The sequence below is a fragment of the Narcine bancroftii genome, chromosome 8 (assembly GCF_036971445.1).
Source record: "Narcine bancroftii isolate sNarBan1 chromosome 8, sNarBan1.hap1, whole genome shotgun sequence".
Lineage (NCBI taxonomy): Eukaryota > Metazoa > Chordata > Chondrichthyes > Torpediniformes > Narcinidae > Narcine > Narcine bancroftii.
The window spans coordinates 152,108,053-152,122,396 of record NC_091476.1 but is presented as its reverse complement, the minus strand read 5'-3'; the positions used below and the strand labels follow the sequence as shown (position 1 = coordinate 152,122,396).

Here is a 14,344-nt window from a genome sequence, read left to right as displayed (position 1 = left end):
AAATCAGACTCCTCTGAACCCAAAGTCATTGATGCTATAGAAGGGAAACCAGGGCCAGATTAAGTAAGTGCAGGGCCTGCAGCATGTGTTATAATGCCCCCCCCACCCCCCACACTAGCCCTAAATTTAAAAAATACACATAAATATTAAAATATCTAGTACTTTAAAAGGGAGAATGAATGGGACAAGTAGGACACCAAATGCCATGGGAAGATAAATGCAGAGGAGAGAGATAAACTCAAAGTGATAAATCATTGCAAATGTAGCCAACAGCCTCGTCCATTTTATAAATGTATACAAACTTCCTTGAGGACATAGGTCATCCGGGCCTGGCTTTCCGGACACTTGGGGAAACTCTGCCGTGGTCTATTCTAAACACGGGATGACAGCGTAACAAATGGTGTGCTATTGCTTTTTTTTTAATTGGAATGGTAAATTGAAGAGATGTGCGTGCACTTTTTCAGGCAGCAGGTGGATAAATTGTTTTCCCTTAGGGGATTGCATAATTTTAGCTGCTTCGAAACAAGTGAAGGGAGAGAGAGAATTAGAATGTGACTCATCCAATTAAATTCCTACTTTTTGTGCAAGTATTCATTTGTGTGGACTCTCAATGATTTTTATTTCGAGTCAACTTTGATAATCTAACCTTTTCAACCTCATTTATTACCACTTCAAACTTATTCTTAACAAAATGATGCGAGCTTTCTCACATCACTACATATTCAGTGATAACATCCTTGATGCAAGGTTATAATAATTTTCGTTATCACCCCTTTAAGCTTTCATATTTCTTACCAATTCTCCCCAAACCTAAACAGCCATTATATAACACTGATAGTATTACTTTCATAGAATATATTTTAATTCACCCTGCACCATGACATTCCTCCACTGATATAACAAGAAAGTGGAAGGTTGTGGTATCTCATTGCCGCTGCACAAATTATTCAAGCTCCCTTGTCAATGTGACTTGTCACATGCAGTTTTGATGGGTTGACATAAAAATGGAGAGGAATAACATTTGATTCAGCTGTTGCAGCGGCTGTACTGCTCTTGCAATAACACATGCAACCAGACGGGTTGAGCTTTTGAGCAGACTGGTTTATTGGAGGCTTGTGGGCTGCACTTATACTCCCAGCCCGGACCTGGCTGAGAACCGCACTGGAGGGCGCTGACGTCACCTGGGCATCACATGGTCCCCAAGTGCAGGTTTCTGAGCCCCGAGCTGGAAGGAAGGGAAACCCCCGATGGTGCCATTTTGTCTGGCTGCCCCAACGCATGGCTTACAAGCAGGGCCGGTTCGCCTGCCTTGTGGTGAGCTGCCACACAGCAATGATTTTCCAGGGAAGGGGGGTTTGAAGGATGATTTTTCATTCATACCTGGGCTGGTTCTATATAAACAGCCTCTTCATCGCCTTCTTAATAACTCAGCGAATCGATTAGTTCATGGGGCAATAATAAATACCGCTGAGCCGATCGCTCTTACAGCCCTCGAGTGAATAAATCTTGTGATGCTTCCTTTAGGATTATTCGTTTACTTATTTCCAAATGGCAGTTTGAGCTGAAAAGAATTAAGCAAAATTCCAACACACAACTGAGAGTGTCTCCACAAATCCTACAACACTTCATCATCGCTCCACCGTCTTAAGCATAAGACTTCAATAGGCACTTCTCCGGAAGAAAAAAAATTACCGTACGAATGGAGGATAGGGATTCAGGAGACCAAGGCTATCTTCTGCATTGAAAGCCTCTCACCCCTACTGAGGAACACACTCTAAGGCATCACAAATTGGGCAGCAGCTTTGAGATGGCACACTCCCATAGTCTGTGTTATTAAGGTTAGAGATTTTAGCCAATTGGGTTTAATTGGGTTATTAACAAAGACTATGGGAGTGTGGTATCTCATAGCTGCTTCACAAAGATGAAAACGAAGATGTTTAAGTTAAACACCCAGTCAGTTGTTCATAATTCATAGGAGATGAAGTAACAGAGCAAGTCAGCAAGCATTTAGCGCAGGGCCCGTAGCATGTGCTACTTTTGGTACTTCGTTAATCCAGCCCTGAGGGTAACACACCAACCAATATCCACACAGAGAGATGCAACAAATTGAATTTAATCTGTTCAGGACCAATTTTGTTGGGGAAGGATCATGAGCAAGAAAACTATTGTCAGAATTTTCTCATGCCTTATATTGGAAAAGCATCAGAAATTTCAGGCAAGAGACTGCAGATTTTTAAAAGTGCTCATTAAACCTTCCTCACCTCCTTTCAGTCATTCCACCAAACCTACACTTTTGAACAGGTAGAGTCACCTCTCCTAATGTAGGGGGTGGGGGGCTGGGGGGGGGGGGGATTGGTGGGCAAATTAGCCAGAAAAGAGAGAGCGAGAGAAATGAGAGAGAGGAACATAAGAGGTGAAGGTGTGAAACATGAAAGTCTGCAGTGGCTGTGATTGTAGTAAAAACACAGAAATACTGGAAAAACAGCAGTTCTCACAGCGTCCTATAGGAGCTAAAGATATATATCTGATGTTTTGGGCCTGAGCCCTTCTTCAAGGTATGAGTAAAAAGCAGGTAGGTACCTGAATTTAGAAGCTGGAAATAAGTTTCCTCTTAATCATATCCAATTTACACCTACTGTCTGTTGGTCTTGTGCTCCTCCCCCCTGTCCTTTCTTCCCTTTCCCACAGCCTTTTAATTTAGGCACCTGCCTGCTTTTACTCATACCTTGAAGAAGGGCTCATGCCCAAAACGTTAGCTATAAATCTTTACCTCCTCCACGAGACCTGCTGAGTCCTCCAGTGTTTTTACAGGAGGGGCTGGTTTCCTGAAATTGGAAAATTCTATGTTCATACTATGAGGCTGTAGAGTACTCAGATGAATTACAAGGCATTGTTCCTCCAGTTTACTTTGGGTTCAGTCTGGCATGGGAGAGGCAGAACATAGATGTCGGGTGAGTTAATGGGAAAGAGAGTTGTAATGGAAAGTAACTGGGACCGTGAGATGGTCATTACACACAAAGCATCGTTGCTCTGCAAAATGGTCACCAAGTCTGCTCTTCGACTCACCAATGTAAAGGAGACAGGACAGGATTCAAATTTGCATGATGCTATACTGATGTCACTTGTACATTTAATGAGGTCATGAAACATTACTGATGGAAATAATGTGCAACCTAGGACCTTGAGGTTTAGCTCCTGGTGAAACAAAGAATAAGCCTGACAGCAAGTCAGATGGGAAATGAGCTTAAAGTCCCCATTGAGATTCATGGGAACTCTATGGCAGAGTTCCCACTGCCCTGTGTACTCCAAACATTGGTGCTGGATTATACAGTACTTAATGCATAGTGCAGATACGTGGTTGATTGCCCAGAGTAATGAGCCCATGCCTTGCATGGGCTTGGGATTATCAATGGCAAAAGAATCCATCTGGACCAGGGCGGGGTGGGGTAGTTGTATTTTCTCATGTCTATCTAATTTGCTTCTGAAAGTTACTCTATATATACTGGCCACTCTTTCTGGTAATGATAATCATAAAATGTTGCTTGTCATTTTCAGAATTGCTGGCACAATTTCTTTGGCATTAACCTCACCTCAACCATATTGATCATATTGCAACAGCACAAGTTCATCATCCGCGTAATTTCCAATGAGATTGCTCTGAAAACAATAGTTGACTCATAGGAGACCAAGGTTTTACTTTTGCCGATTGCACAGAAGTAACTTTTAATTCAAGGGTCAATAACAAGGTACAACCTCCCTGCAAGATCCAAACCCTGGCCATACCAAACTCTGAACCTTCCTGATCCAGTTTCACAAGGCAACTTGGGTTTATCTCCAGTTTTCAGACCAGCAGTGTGTTATGCTTCATGAGGTAGAAATTGTACCATAAACGCTGAAGATATCTTTGTTGACCCCGTCTCCATGATAGGGAGCTGTGCTGCCATGGAGAGATTTTGTCAATATTGTGACCTATTTTCTGTGATGTCTACAAAGACAAAGCAGCTGTCCTCACTGCAGGAAACTGGCAATGGGAATCACTCAAGTTGTGGTTATCTAGGAGATTTGAACAAATTCAAAATTAATTATTCACCTTGTGTTTACAGGAAAAAGTTTAAAACTATTATCCTGCATGTGTAAAATTGATTCTTCCAATGGACGCTGCGAGACTGGCTGAGTTCCTCCAGCACTTTGTGCTTTACTACAATCACAGCATCTGCGGGATTCCGTGTTTCACCATGTGGAATTGTTTCCTAATTCGCACATGAAGCCCTGGCTTTCTCCACCACACTCGTGACCTCACGAAACTTCATGCATTCGTTCTAATGATCCAGTCACATGATCATTGTGGTGACATCGGCTTCATATCAGCATGTTGCTCACTTCTCCAATATGGTGGTCACTGATACTCTCTACACCACAAGGCCAGACTTTCATCCAACTCTCCAACAGCCTGCAGAAGCAAGTAGTCCTCTTACTGCCATTGCAAACTTCTCCAAATTGCCACCACATCCACGAGGCCTAAATAGCTTCCACACTTCACATACAAATATTCCTTCATCAGGAAGAGTCTACCCTTCTCTTGCTGTGCAACAGGGAAGCTTTATAATGGCTTAATGGTATCCCCTAAGGACATTCATTGTTAGCCAATCAGACTTAGCTCCCATCCTTTCACAGTCACATTGACCCAGGGAATGAATCTTATGGGGCAAAGTCTTGAATGGCTACTCCCTTTGCCCAGAAATCCAAGTAGCCCTTCTGATCAATTACAGTATGCAGCAAGCAGGGTATCATTTGCTGGGTGACGCATAGTTTCAAGATGACGCAAAGTCAGCCACTGCCCACGTGGAATCCAGGGTTGACCAGCAACCAAGATAGGAAAACAGCAGGAACAGAAGATGAGGGAAAGGAAGAGCTCTCTCCTTGGCCTCAGAGAATGCTGGTGGAACCATGCAGGAGTAATCATCTTGTTTTTGTTGCTGTTGGTTGTGCACGTGTGTCTGTCTAACTCCCAGCAGTTGCAAGACATTCAATTCGAGCTTATCAGTAATGCCTGTTGTTTTAACTAGCACTGCACCACCTACGGCTCCTAGAACGCTTCCACCAGCGTTGTCTCCGCTCCATCCTCAACATCCATTGGAGCGCTTACATCCCTAACGTCGAAGTACTCGAGATGGCAGAGGTCGACAGCATCGAGTCCACGCTGCTGAAGATCCAGCTGCGCTGGATGGGTCACGTCTCCAGAATGGAGGACCATCGCCTTCCCAAGATCGTGTTATATGGCGAGCTCTCCACTGGCCACCGTGACAGAGGTGCACCAAAGAAAAGGTACAAGGACTGCCTAAAGAAATCTCTTGGTGCCTGCCACATTGACCACCGCCAGTGGGCTGATAACGCCTCAAACCGTGCATCTTGGCGCCTCACAGTTTGGCGGGCAGCAACCTCCTTTGAAGAAGACCGCAGAGCCCACCTCACTGACAAAAGGCAAAGGAGGAAAAACCCAACACCCAACCCCAACCAACCAATTTTCCCCTGCAACCGCTGCAATCGTGTCTGCCTGTCCCGCATCGGATTTGTCAGCCACAAACGAGCCTGCAGCTGACGTGGACTTTTTACCCCCTCCATAAATCTTCGTCCGCGAAGCCAAGCCAAAGAAGAAGAAAGAATATCACCATCTCTTTGGAGCTTTTTAACATAAAGATGTTTATGGAGATACATTACATTGTTTTAAGGCAAGGAAACTGCAAAACAGAATGGGCCCAATTGCTTCATCTTCCATCGACTCCAATGTCCTGTTGACTTAGACTGTCTCCTTGGGCTATTAATTGTTTAGCTCGTGGAAACAGTTTCTCCACATCCACCTTCGTAAAAGCTTCATAATCTTCAACATTTTTTTAAAAATCGGTCAATTTGGCAGTAGAAATTTAGTACCTGAGCTTGTTCCATCATCAAGCAGAATGTGAGCAAAGCTCAAGTGGAAAATCAGATTTAAGTTAACTACACACCTTGTATAATTAGTGCTTACAGAAGAAAGTTCAAAGCTTTGTGAAGCTGGATGTGTAGAATTGATTCCTAAAGTCCAGCTTTCTACGTTGTGAGTTATGTTCCCAGCACTCTTCAATAACTAGAAATAGTTTGTCTCGAATTCCATCATGACAGAACCAGCCTGCATGTTTCTTGTGGCATCATAGCTGTGTCAAGTCCTCACTTCACTCTGCAATTTTTGATGACTTCCACCCGAGAATAGCAGGAAACAATTGGTTGTGGGAGCCATGATAGTCAACTCACTTTTAGTTGCTGCTTCTCCATTCCATCCAAGTTAGAATGGTAGAGAAATCAAACCAAGTACTTCCTGTCTGTGTTGCCTAAAGCTGCAATGTGATGCATTTGTCCTCATTTATTTTGTCAGATACTTATCAGTCAGTTAACATTAATTGGATATAAGGCACTTCTGGATATTCTGACATTGTGAAAAAAAATAAATGTACTTCAAAGAATCATGGAATAAAACAAATTTATGGATAAAATAGTTGGAATAATTTTCAGTGACACAGAAAGTAATGAAAAGCAATTTAGCGAAGAACTAGTTCCCCGACTCTTAATTCATGTCTTATAGCTTATGACAAATCCAATTCTAATTGACCTATTCTTAAATGCATTTCACCATCCTATCAGACAACAGACTTCCAATCTCTATTGCTCATTTGGCGAAAAGTTCTTTCCTCAACTATCCACCTATCTTTCCACCAAGCACCTCAAATCTGTGCCCCTTTATTGTCCTCTGTTCAACCTACGCAGAACTGGAATAGTTTTTAATCTTGGCATCGATTGGAAAGTGGAACTCACAGCATGAGGAGCCCATCAGTAGAAAGAGGAAAAGGAAATGAGCAAAGGAATAGATGGAAATTGGAGGGAGGAAGGTCACGTGAAGCCTGACCACCAACATGATTTAACTGGGCCAAATGCCCTGTATATTTATTTTGAATACATTGTTAATTTTGTGTAAAGAGCAAGCCAGGTACTAACCCGGCTCTACAAATGTCAGACTGTTGTTTATATGGACCTCACATGGTCAGTTTGTGAATGGAGCTCCTTTCTTTCAGTATGAGTTTCTTACCATCGTGAAGTTCGAATGCCAGTTTTGTTACTTTCTGTGTGATCACCATTAATGGCCTGTAAGTCAATGGAGAACAGTTAAGTAGATACGACATGTAACACACATTACAAGTCCACGTGGGTATTCATTATCTTTTGTTCAGTCTAAAAGAACTGATAAAATCACAGCTATGATCGGGGAACTCCCAGGGCCTGGGAGAAGCACCTGCAATTAAGTGCCACCTTCTGAGTCACGTAATCTATTGAACCTCATACTAAATTACTATCAACTAATTGATTTAGTTGTGACTTAAATTCTATCTTTTAAATTCACTAATGTATCCACCATTTATTTATTGAATGGAAGCCTCACTGGTACCCCTCTCTCTCCCCAAACTGCTTTGGTCAACTTGCTTTAACTCCTTTCTGTCTCTAAATATGTGGTGTTGTTATGGGGACCGAATGGAGACTAGCTATTCTCTTTTTGTTGTGTATGAACCAATGTTAATTTCAGTTCTTGTATCTCATCCCTCATCCCTTTCTCTGCGAAATGATGTGACGGTTGTGAAATGAGGACAGAGTTGGCAGAGAAGTTGGAAAGTGAGCAGAATTTTTTTTTCATCAAAATGAAACGGAGCACCACTGACCCTTAAGGAGAGAATTCAAGAGCTTCAGTTTAGATTTGTACTCACTTGGCCAGTTTGCACAAGAGTTCAGCCAGGCCAGGGCACTAACTAGGGATGGGTTTAGCGTTCATGCCACTGATACACTGCCTCTAGTTCAGGGAAGAATGTTCTATATTATAAAGAAAGCATAAAGCTTAAAAAGTGTCTTATAATAACAAACACATTTTGAGTACATCTACTTCCAATGGAAATAATTATATAGTAAAACCACTGGTATTCATCTCCTATGGGGATTGGTACCGGTAGATACCGAATGAGTGTATTTTCTGGTTGCTTGAAACAATGCCTAACTAATACACCCACATTAAGAATAAACAGTTTAAAACACTATACTGTACTTAGACTGAACAAACTTCACTTGCATGAATATATAAAGCTTAAAGCATTTTACTTTATTCTTTGAAAATATTTAACCATCATTGTATCTGCAGGTTCATCCCCGTCATGGAGCTGCCCAAAAAACAAACAAAAAACAACAAATGATTAGACTCCCCACCCCAGATTTACAGATAAAGCCTCTGACTGGGGTGCCTCTGACTAAGCAGGAACAAGGAGACATTTTAAGGGAGTCACCAACGGTGACCGGCATCAACCAACTCTTCATCCTGGGTGACCCCATCGCTGTTTCACACAACTTTAATCAAACAGCTGTTAAGAGAACAGCACAACCAAGGAACTCCACTGGCTGAATATTTGCTCCCATCTTCACCAAAGGTTTATATGTTACTTCAGAGAACATTTATTTTTACAATTTTAAACTTGTGTATTTTTATCCATTATTTTATTCTTATTTATTTTAATTTTAAAGATTTTATTTTCCTTGATTTTTTTTTGCTGACTGTGTGAGGCAGCCGGTTGTTTGAATTCTGGATACCGGGGGGTTTACCCATACTCATTTATATAGGTACAGCAAGCACATGAATACTTCAGTAATGTGGCCATCATTTTCTCTGTGATCTTACTGAATGCAGCCCCTTAAAGAGAGGCTGGAAATTATGGCATATGTTACGGCATAAACTGCACATGAATCCAACCTTCGATCAGTAACACTTTCAAATTATTTATGCATATATTTCATCAACTTACCCAGAAAAATCAGCACTCTGCTCTTCACCATCGAGAACATAGACTCTGATAATCTGACAGATGGTCAAGTAAGTCATTGCTATCAGGAAACTGTACCTGAAATAATATATTGAATACTGTGTCAGTCAGAACCAGTGCATACATCATAGATGGGGGCTATATAATGCACAAATAAAGAAATCCTGTTATTTTGCATTACCCAACATGACCACACAGACTTGCTGATAGATACTTGTTCCCTAAAGTTAAAGAATAACATCTCTACTGACACCTGGGATCCTCTAACCCACGACAGCTCAAAGTGGAGGACATTTTGGGAAGTTATTGAAAACCAAGTCTATGAATTAGAAGCTTCTATGTAAGTAATGGAAGGTGCAGATCACATCACAAAGTACCCATCTCACCAAGCACCTCCTGACCCATCTGGGGGAAATATCTGTAATTCCCTCATTGGCCTCATCAGAAACCTTCAGCACCTTCTGAAAGAGTGGGAGCAAGTCGCCCCTCAATTCCAAGGAGCAGACAAGTTCTTCTCATTCTGTGAAGCAGCTAAAGGCTGGAAGGTTGAGGGTGGAAAGGAGGGGTGTGCTAGAAGGTGGTAACCAGCAGATGATTTCCTAACACACACTTGATATGATTCTATGACATCATTGCCAAAGATTGCTCTCATCTAATAGTATGCAAAGTGTGGCCACCTCAAATGGGCCTGCCCAGTCATTGGGACAATACCTCCCCTGAGAAGGTGAAGGCAGGTTCTAGTATCTTCACTGAAAGTACAAAGCAGAGCTATGGCTAAGCTTGTCTATTGAAAAGCTGTCCAAATTTTGATTCTGAATCCATGATGTTCATGGAGAGATTCCCCAAGGTCACCAAACACATTTCTGAAAACCTTAAGATGGAGTTCTATTGAACCATAGAACATTAAACTATTATTCTCCCTAGTCCCACTGAACTGAATCCAGACAATATCCCTCCATCTCCCTCCCATCCATGTGCCTGTCCAAATTTTTCTTAAATGTCAAAATGGAGCTTGTATTTACAAATTCAGCTGGCAGTTCATTTCACACTCCTACTACCTTCTGGGTGAAGAAATAATGTTCCCTTTAAACTTTTCCCCTTTCACTCTTAACCCATGTCCTCTAGTTTTTTTAAAAATCTCTCCTAACCTCAATGGAAAAAGCCTGCTTGCATTTACTCTATCCATATCTGTCATAATTTTGATAACATATCATGCAACTTTGTATGATGTGTACCACTCTGGATTTTAGTTCATTCCAGGTGCTACATATCCATGGGAAGTGCAAAGTTCTTTCTTCACATTGACCATGTAATATTATTCTGCATTTATGAAGTGCACATCTCTCATATTGCAGTGGTCCTTACCCAAGGGTAAGTCTTGCTTCAGCATTCTTTCTTCTTTGGCTTGGCTTCGCGGACGAAGATTTATGGAGGGATATGTCCACGTCTGCTGCAGGCTCGTTGGTGACTGTCAAGTCCAATGCGGGACAGGCAGGCACGGTTGCAGCGGTTGCAAGGGAAAATTGGTTGATTGGGGTTGGGTGTTGGGTTTTTCCTCCTTTGTCTTTTGTCAGTGAGGTGGGCTCTGTAGTCTTCTTCAAAGGAAGTTGCTGCCCGCCGAACTATGAGGCGCCAAGATGGAGGCGATATCAGCCCACTGGTGGTGGTCAATGTGTCAGGCACCAAGAGATTTCTTTAAGCAGTCCTTGTACCTCTTCTTTGGTGCACCTCTGTCTCGGTGGCCAGTGGAGAGCTCGCCATAGAACACGATCTTGGGAAGGCGATGGTCCTCCATTCTGAAGACATGACCCACCCAGTGCAGCATTAAAGGGGGAATATTAACCCAATTTACTGCCAAGAGGCATTTAGCTTTTAGTGTAGTTCCCAGCGACAATTCAACTCACTGCTAATGTCTTTACATCTCTCCCTGGCAGATTCTGCCAGTTCCCTTCTCCCCAATCCCAGCTGATTCCCTTCTTGCCCACAAGCCCTAGGCATGTCGGAATTAAATTTGGAGCCTGTGCCAACATCACTGGGCTGATTGGTTTTACTGCGCCTGCTGTAGTTTGCAGTAGCAGTTTCATACCACTGAGTGGCCCACTCACCCTGTTCAGAGGGCAGTGAAGAATCAGCCTGATTCAGGGCATCTTGCTTTATTTATGGTCACTCTTGGGCCATGGTTGTTGCTAACATTTACTGCCTTCTTGTCTTTCATCCATTTATTGCCAAATGAGCATCTTGCCAGCCTATATGTCAGAACTAACGTGGTCAGAAAACAAAGTATTTTATTATATTTACAGATATTTTTGAAGACTAATTCAAATCTTAAAATTTAGACATACAGAACAGTAACAGGCCCTTCTGGCCCATGAGCCTGTGCCTCCCACCCCCCCCCCCCCCCCCAAATACACCAATTAATCTACAATCTCTGTTTTTGGAGGGTGGGAAGAAATCAGAACACCCCTAGGAAACACATGCAGACATAAGGAGACTGTACAGACTTCTGACAGGGCCAGATTTGAGCCTGGGTTGCTGGCACTGTAGTCATAATGCACTAACCGCTAAATTAAATTTAATGACTTGAACTTTCATGGACTATTGATCCAGGTCTCTGGAGTTACTTGTCTGATAAACATGATTCCCATCTCTTGCTCTGCTGTTTTCTGAAAGGCATCTCTATTAAATAGGCATGCAGGCACAAAATACCCAAGCGCCAATCACTTAGAGTGTTACACAGGCAGGGATTCAGGGCCTGGTATCAGGCAAGATAAGAGGCTGGTGGAGGAGTGTAAGGAGCCAGGATTGGCTTCAAGGAGGAAGACAACGAAATGAACTGACTCAGTATATAAAAGTAAAAGATAAAAATTTCTTGTTTATTTTATTAAGTGACGACATTGTTTAACGGATTTAATGTATCTTATAGATTGAACTTTGAATAAATGGGAAGGGGGGAGAGGGAGGGAGGGAAGGGAGGGGGAAAAAGGGGAGAAAATGACACTATATATTCAAGAGAAAAATGTCTATGTATTTTGGTCAGTATGGTTTATTGTGTGAAAGATTTTAAAAAATTTAAAAAAAGGGTACAATGTCAACACTTGAACTTGAAAAATAAATGTTTCTTTTCCATTTAAAAAAAAAGGAGGATGGGAAGGGATCCCAGCAAAAAGTAAGGCTGGGGGAGGTGAGGGGCAGTGGAAGTCCTCAACCAGACAAGTGACTGACAGTGAATCTCGTGGAAATTTACAGGCCACGTGTGAGGTCAGTGTGTTAAAAGCCTGGACATCAAGAAATTGGACATGAGATCAGGAGAGCTTTCGCTTCAGAGGGCTGACAAACAAGAATAGGGGCTGCAGAATCCTTGATGATCAAAACTTGCAAACACCAAGCTGTCCTGCAAGTTCCCAACAATGATGACCACTTGGATGACCTTGTTCAATTTCCCCCATCCCCATCTGCTCTGCACAATACTCCAAGAGTGGCATTGCAGAGCTAATAACGTTATCCCTAGAAATGAAAGAATCACACTTAGTGCACAAAAGTGAAGATCAGTAAACATACCAGAATGAAATAAAACCAGAAAATGTGGATTGGTTACTGCTCAGAGAGGACACACTGGTTTATGGAATGCTCCACCCAGATCCCAATCAAACTACTAATCACCTCAAGAATTTTCCATTTATAGTTCATAAGTACAAATGCTTTTCAATTGTCACTGTTTGAGTGAGGGCAGGGGAAGTACGATTGGCCAAGGCCAGGGATACCTTCAGCTTCTGAGGCAGGTCACATCCATGCTGTTCCCTCAGTAACATCAATATTTACAATAATTTGTGCATAAAGAGAAGTAAAAGATTCCAGCCACCCTCCGAGATTAGATTCCCACACAGGCGGTTAGAAATAGACTGCACATCAGCTATGACTCAGAGGGGTGGGGGGGGGGGGGGGGGTAACACTCCCATCTGAGGCAGGTTGGGGACTTGGCGCATACCAGAGACATGATCAGGCAGTGCTTTCACTGAGAGAGGATTTTAAACCCAATGCTTGCAACTCATCATGGTTGGATACAGATCACTGAAGGGAAGAAATCTGAGTACCACCCACCATTTCCTTAAAGCATCATTAAAACAAATGATCTGGTCATTTATCTTAGTGCTGGGAGTAGATGACTGTCCCGTCTTCTCCTTGAATTCCAGTATCTGAACTCCAGAATGGCTACAGTAACCCAGGCCAACAGTGAAAACTAGGTTGAGCCAAAATGGAAGCAAAGCAAGGGTTCATACCTCGAAGAATAGAATTCAAAAGCAGAACAGTGTAGAAAAATGGTCATGGTCCAATTTACAAAAAAGGCTATGAAGGCTATGAAGGCATTGGAAGATTTACAAAATGATCCCAATCATGAGTTAAAAGGTCCCTTTCTAACTCACTAGCCCAAGCAACCCAGTAAAAACATGTTCATTTTTTAAAAAAGTAGCCTTCTCATGGATGGCACCTTTATAAGCTCTAAGGGATATGGCAAAGAATCATCTTCCCACTTGGAACCCAAATTACTGCAAGTTCATTCCTACATTCTCATGCTCAGGTTCATGCACATGACACCCATCCTTCATTTTTATTTTAAAGAAGATTGATTCTATTTACTGATGTTACATTTAGCAAAAATGCTAATACAAAAAGAATCTTAAGAAAGAAATTAGAAAAGCTAAAAGAAGGTATGAGGTGGCTATAGCAAGCAGGGTGAAAATAAATCCAAAGGGTTTCTACAAATATGTAAATAGCAAAAGGAAAGTGAGAGATAAAAGTGGTCCAATAGAGAATCAGAAAGGACAAATGTGCGTGGAGCCAAAAGAGATGGGGGAGGTCTTGAACAATTTCTTTTCCTCAGTATTTACTGAGGAGAAGGATATTGAACTGTGCAGGGTAAAGGAAGCAAAGTGGGTATATATGGAAACTATAGAGTTTAAGAAAGAGGTGGTACTGGAGTTTTTGAAACATATAAAGGTGAATAAGTCTCCAGGTCCTGACAGGATTTTCCCCAGGACCTTGAGAGGTTAGTAAGGAAATAGTGGAGGATCTGGCAGTGATTTTTCAAATGCCATTAGAGATGGGTATAGTACCGGAGGATTGGTGTGTTGCGCATGTGGTTCCTTTGTTTAAAAAAGGTTCGAGGAGCAAGCCTAGCAATTATCGGCCTGTAATTTTGACGTTTGTGGTAGGTAAATTGATGGAAAGTGTTCTTAGAGATATATGGAGAGACAGGGTCTGATCAGGGACACTCAACACAGATATATGTGTGGAAGGTCATGTTTGACCAATCTTGTTGAAGTTTTTGAAGAGGTGACTAGGAATGTTGATGAGGGTAGAGCAATGTATGTTGTCTTTAAGGTTCCGCATGGGAGGTTAGTTAGGAAGGCTAAGTCCTTGGGTATTAATTTGGAGATAGTCAAATGGATTCAACAGTAGCTGGA

General features: G+C 42.1%; 1 protein-coding gene across 2 annotated transcripts in view; it reads right to left on the bottom strand.

Annotated features, from left to right (window-relative positions):
* Positions 1 to 14,344, bottom strand: part of LOC138741381 (lysophospholipid acyltransferase 2-like) — a 61,534-nt gene that overhangs the window by 20,168 nt on the left and 27,022 nt on the right. For both annotated transcript variants that reach the window (XM_069895371.1, XM_069895370.1), the window contains exons 4-5: positions 8,865 to 8,960; positions 7,115 to 7,170 (exon numbers count right to left, since the gene is read on the bottom strand). In XM_069895371.1, the coding sequence (XP_069751472.1) occupies positions 7,115 to 7,170; positions 8,865 to 8,960 (152 nt within the window). The remainder of the gene's footprint in view (positions 1 to 7,114; positions 7,171 to 8,864; positions 8,961 to 14,344) is intronic.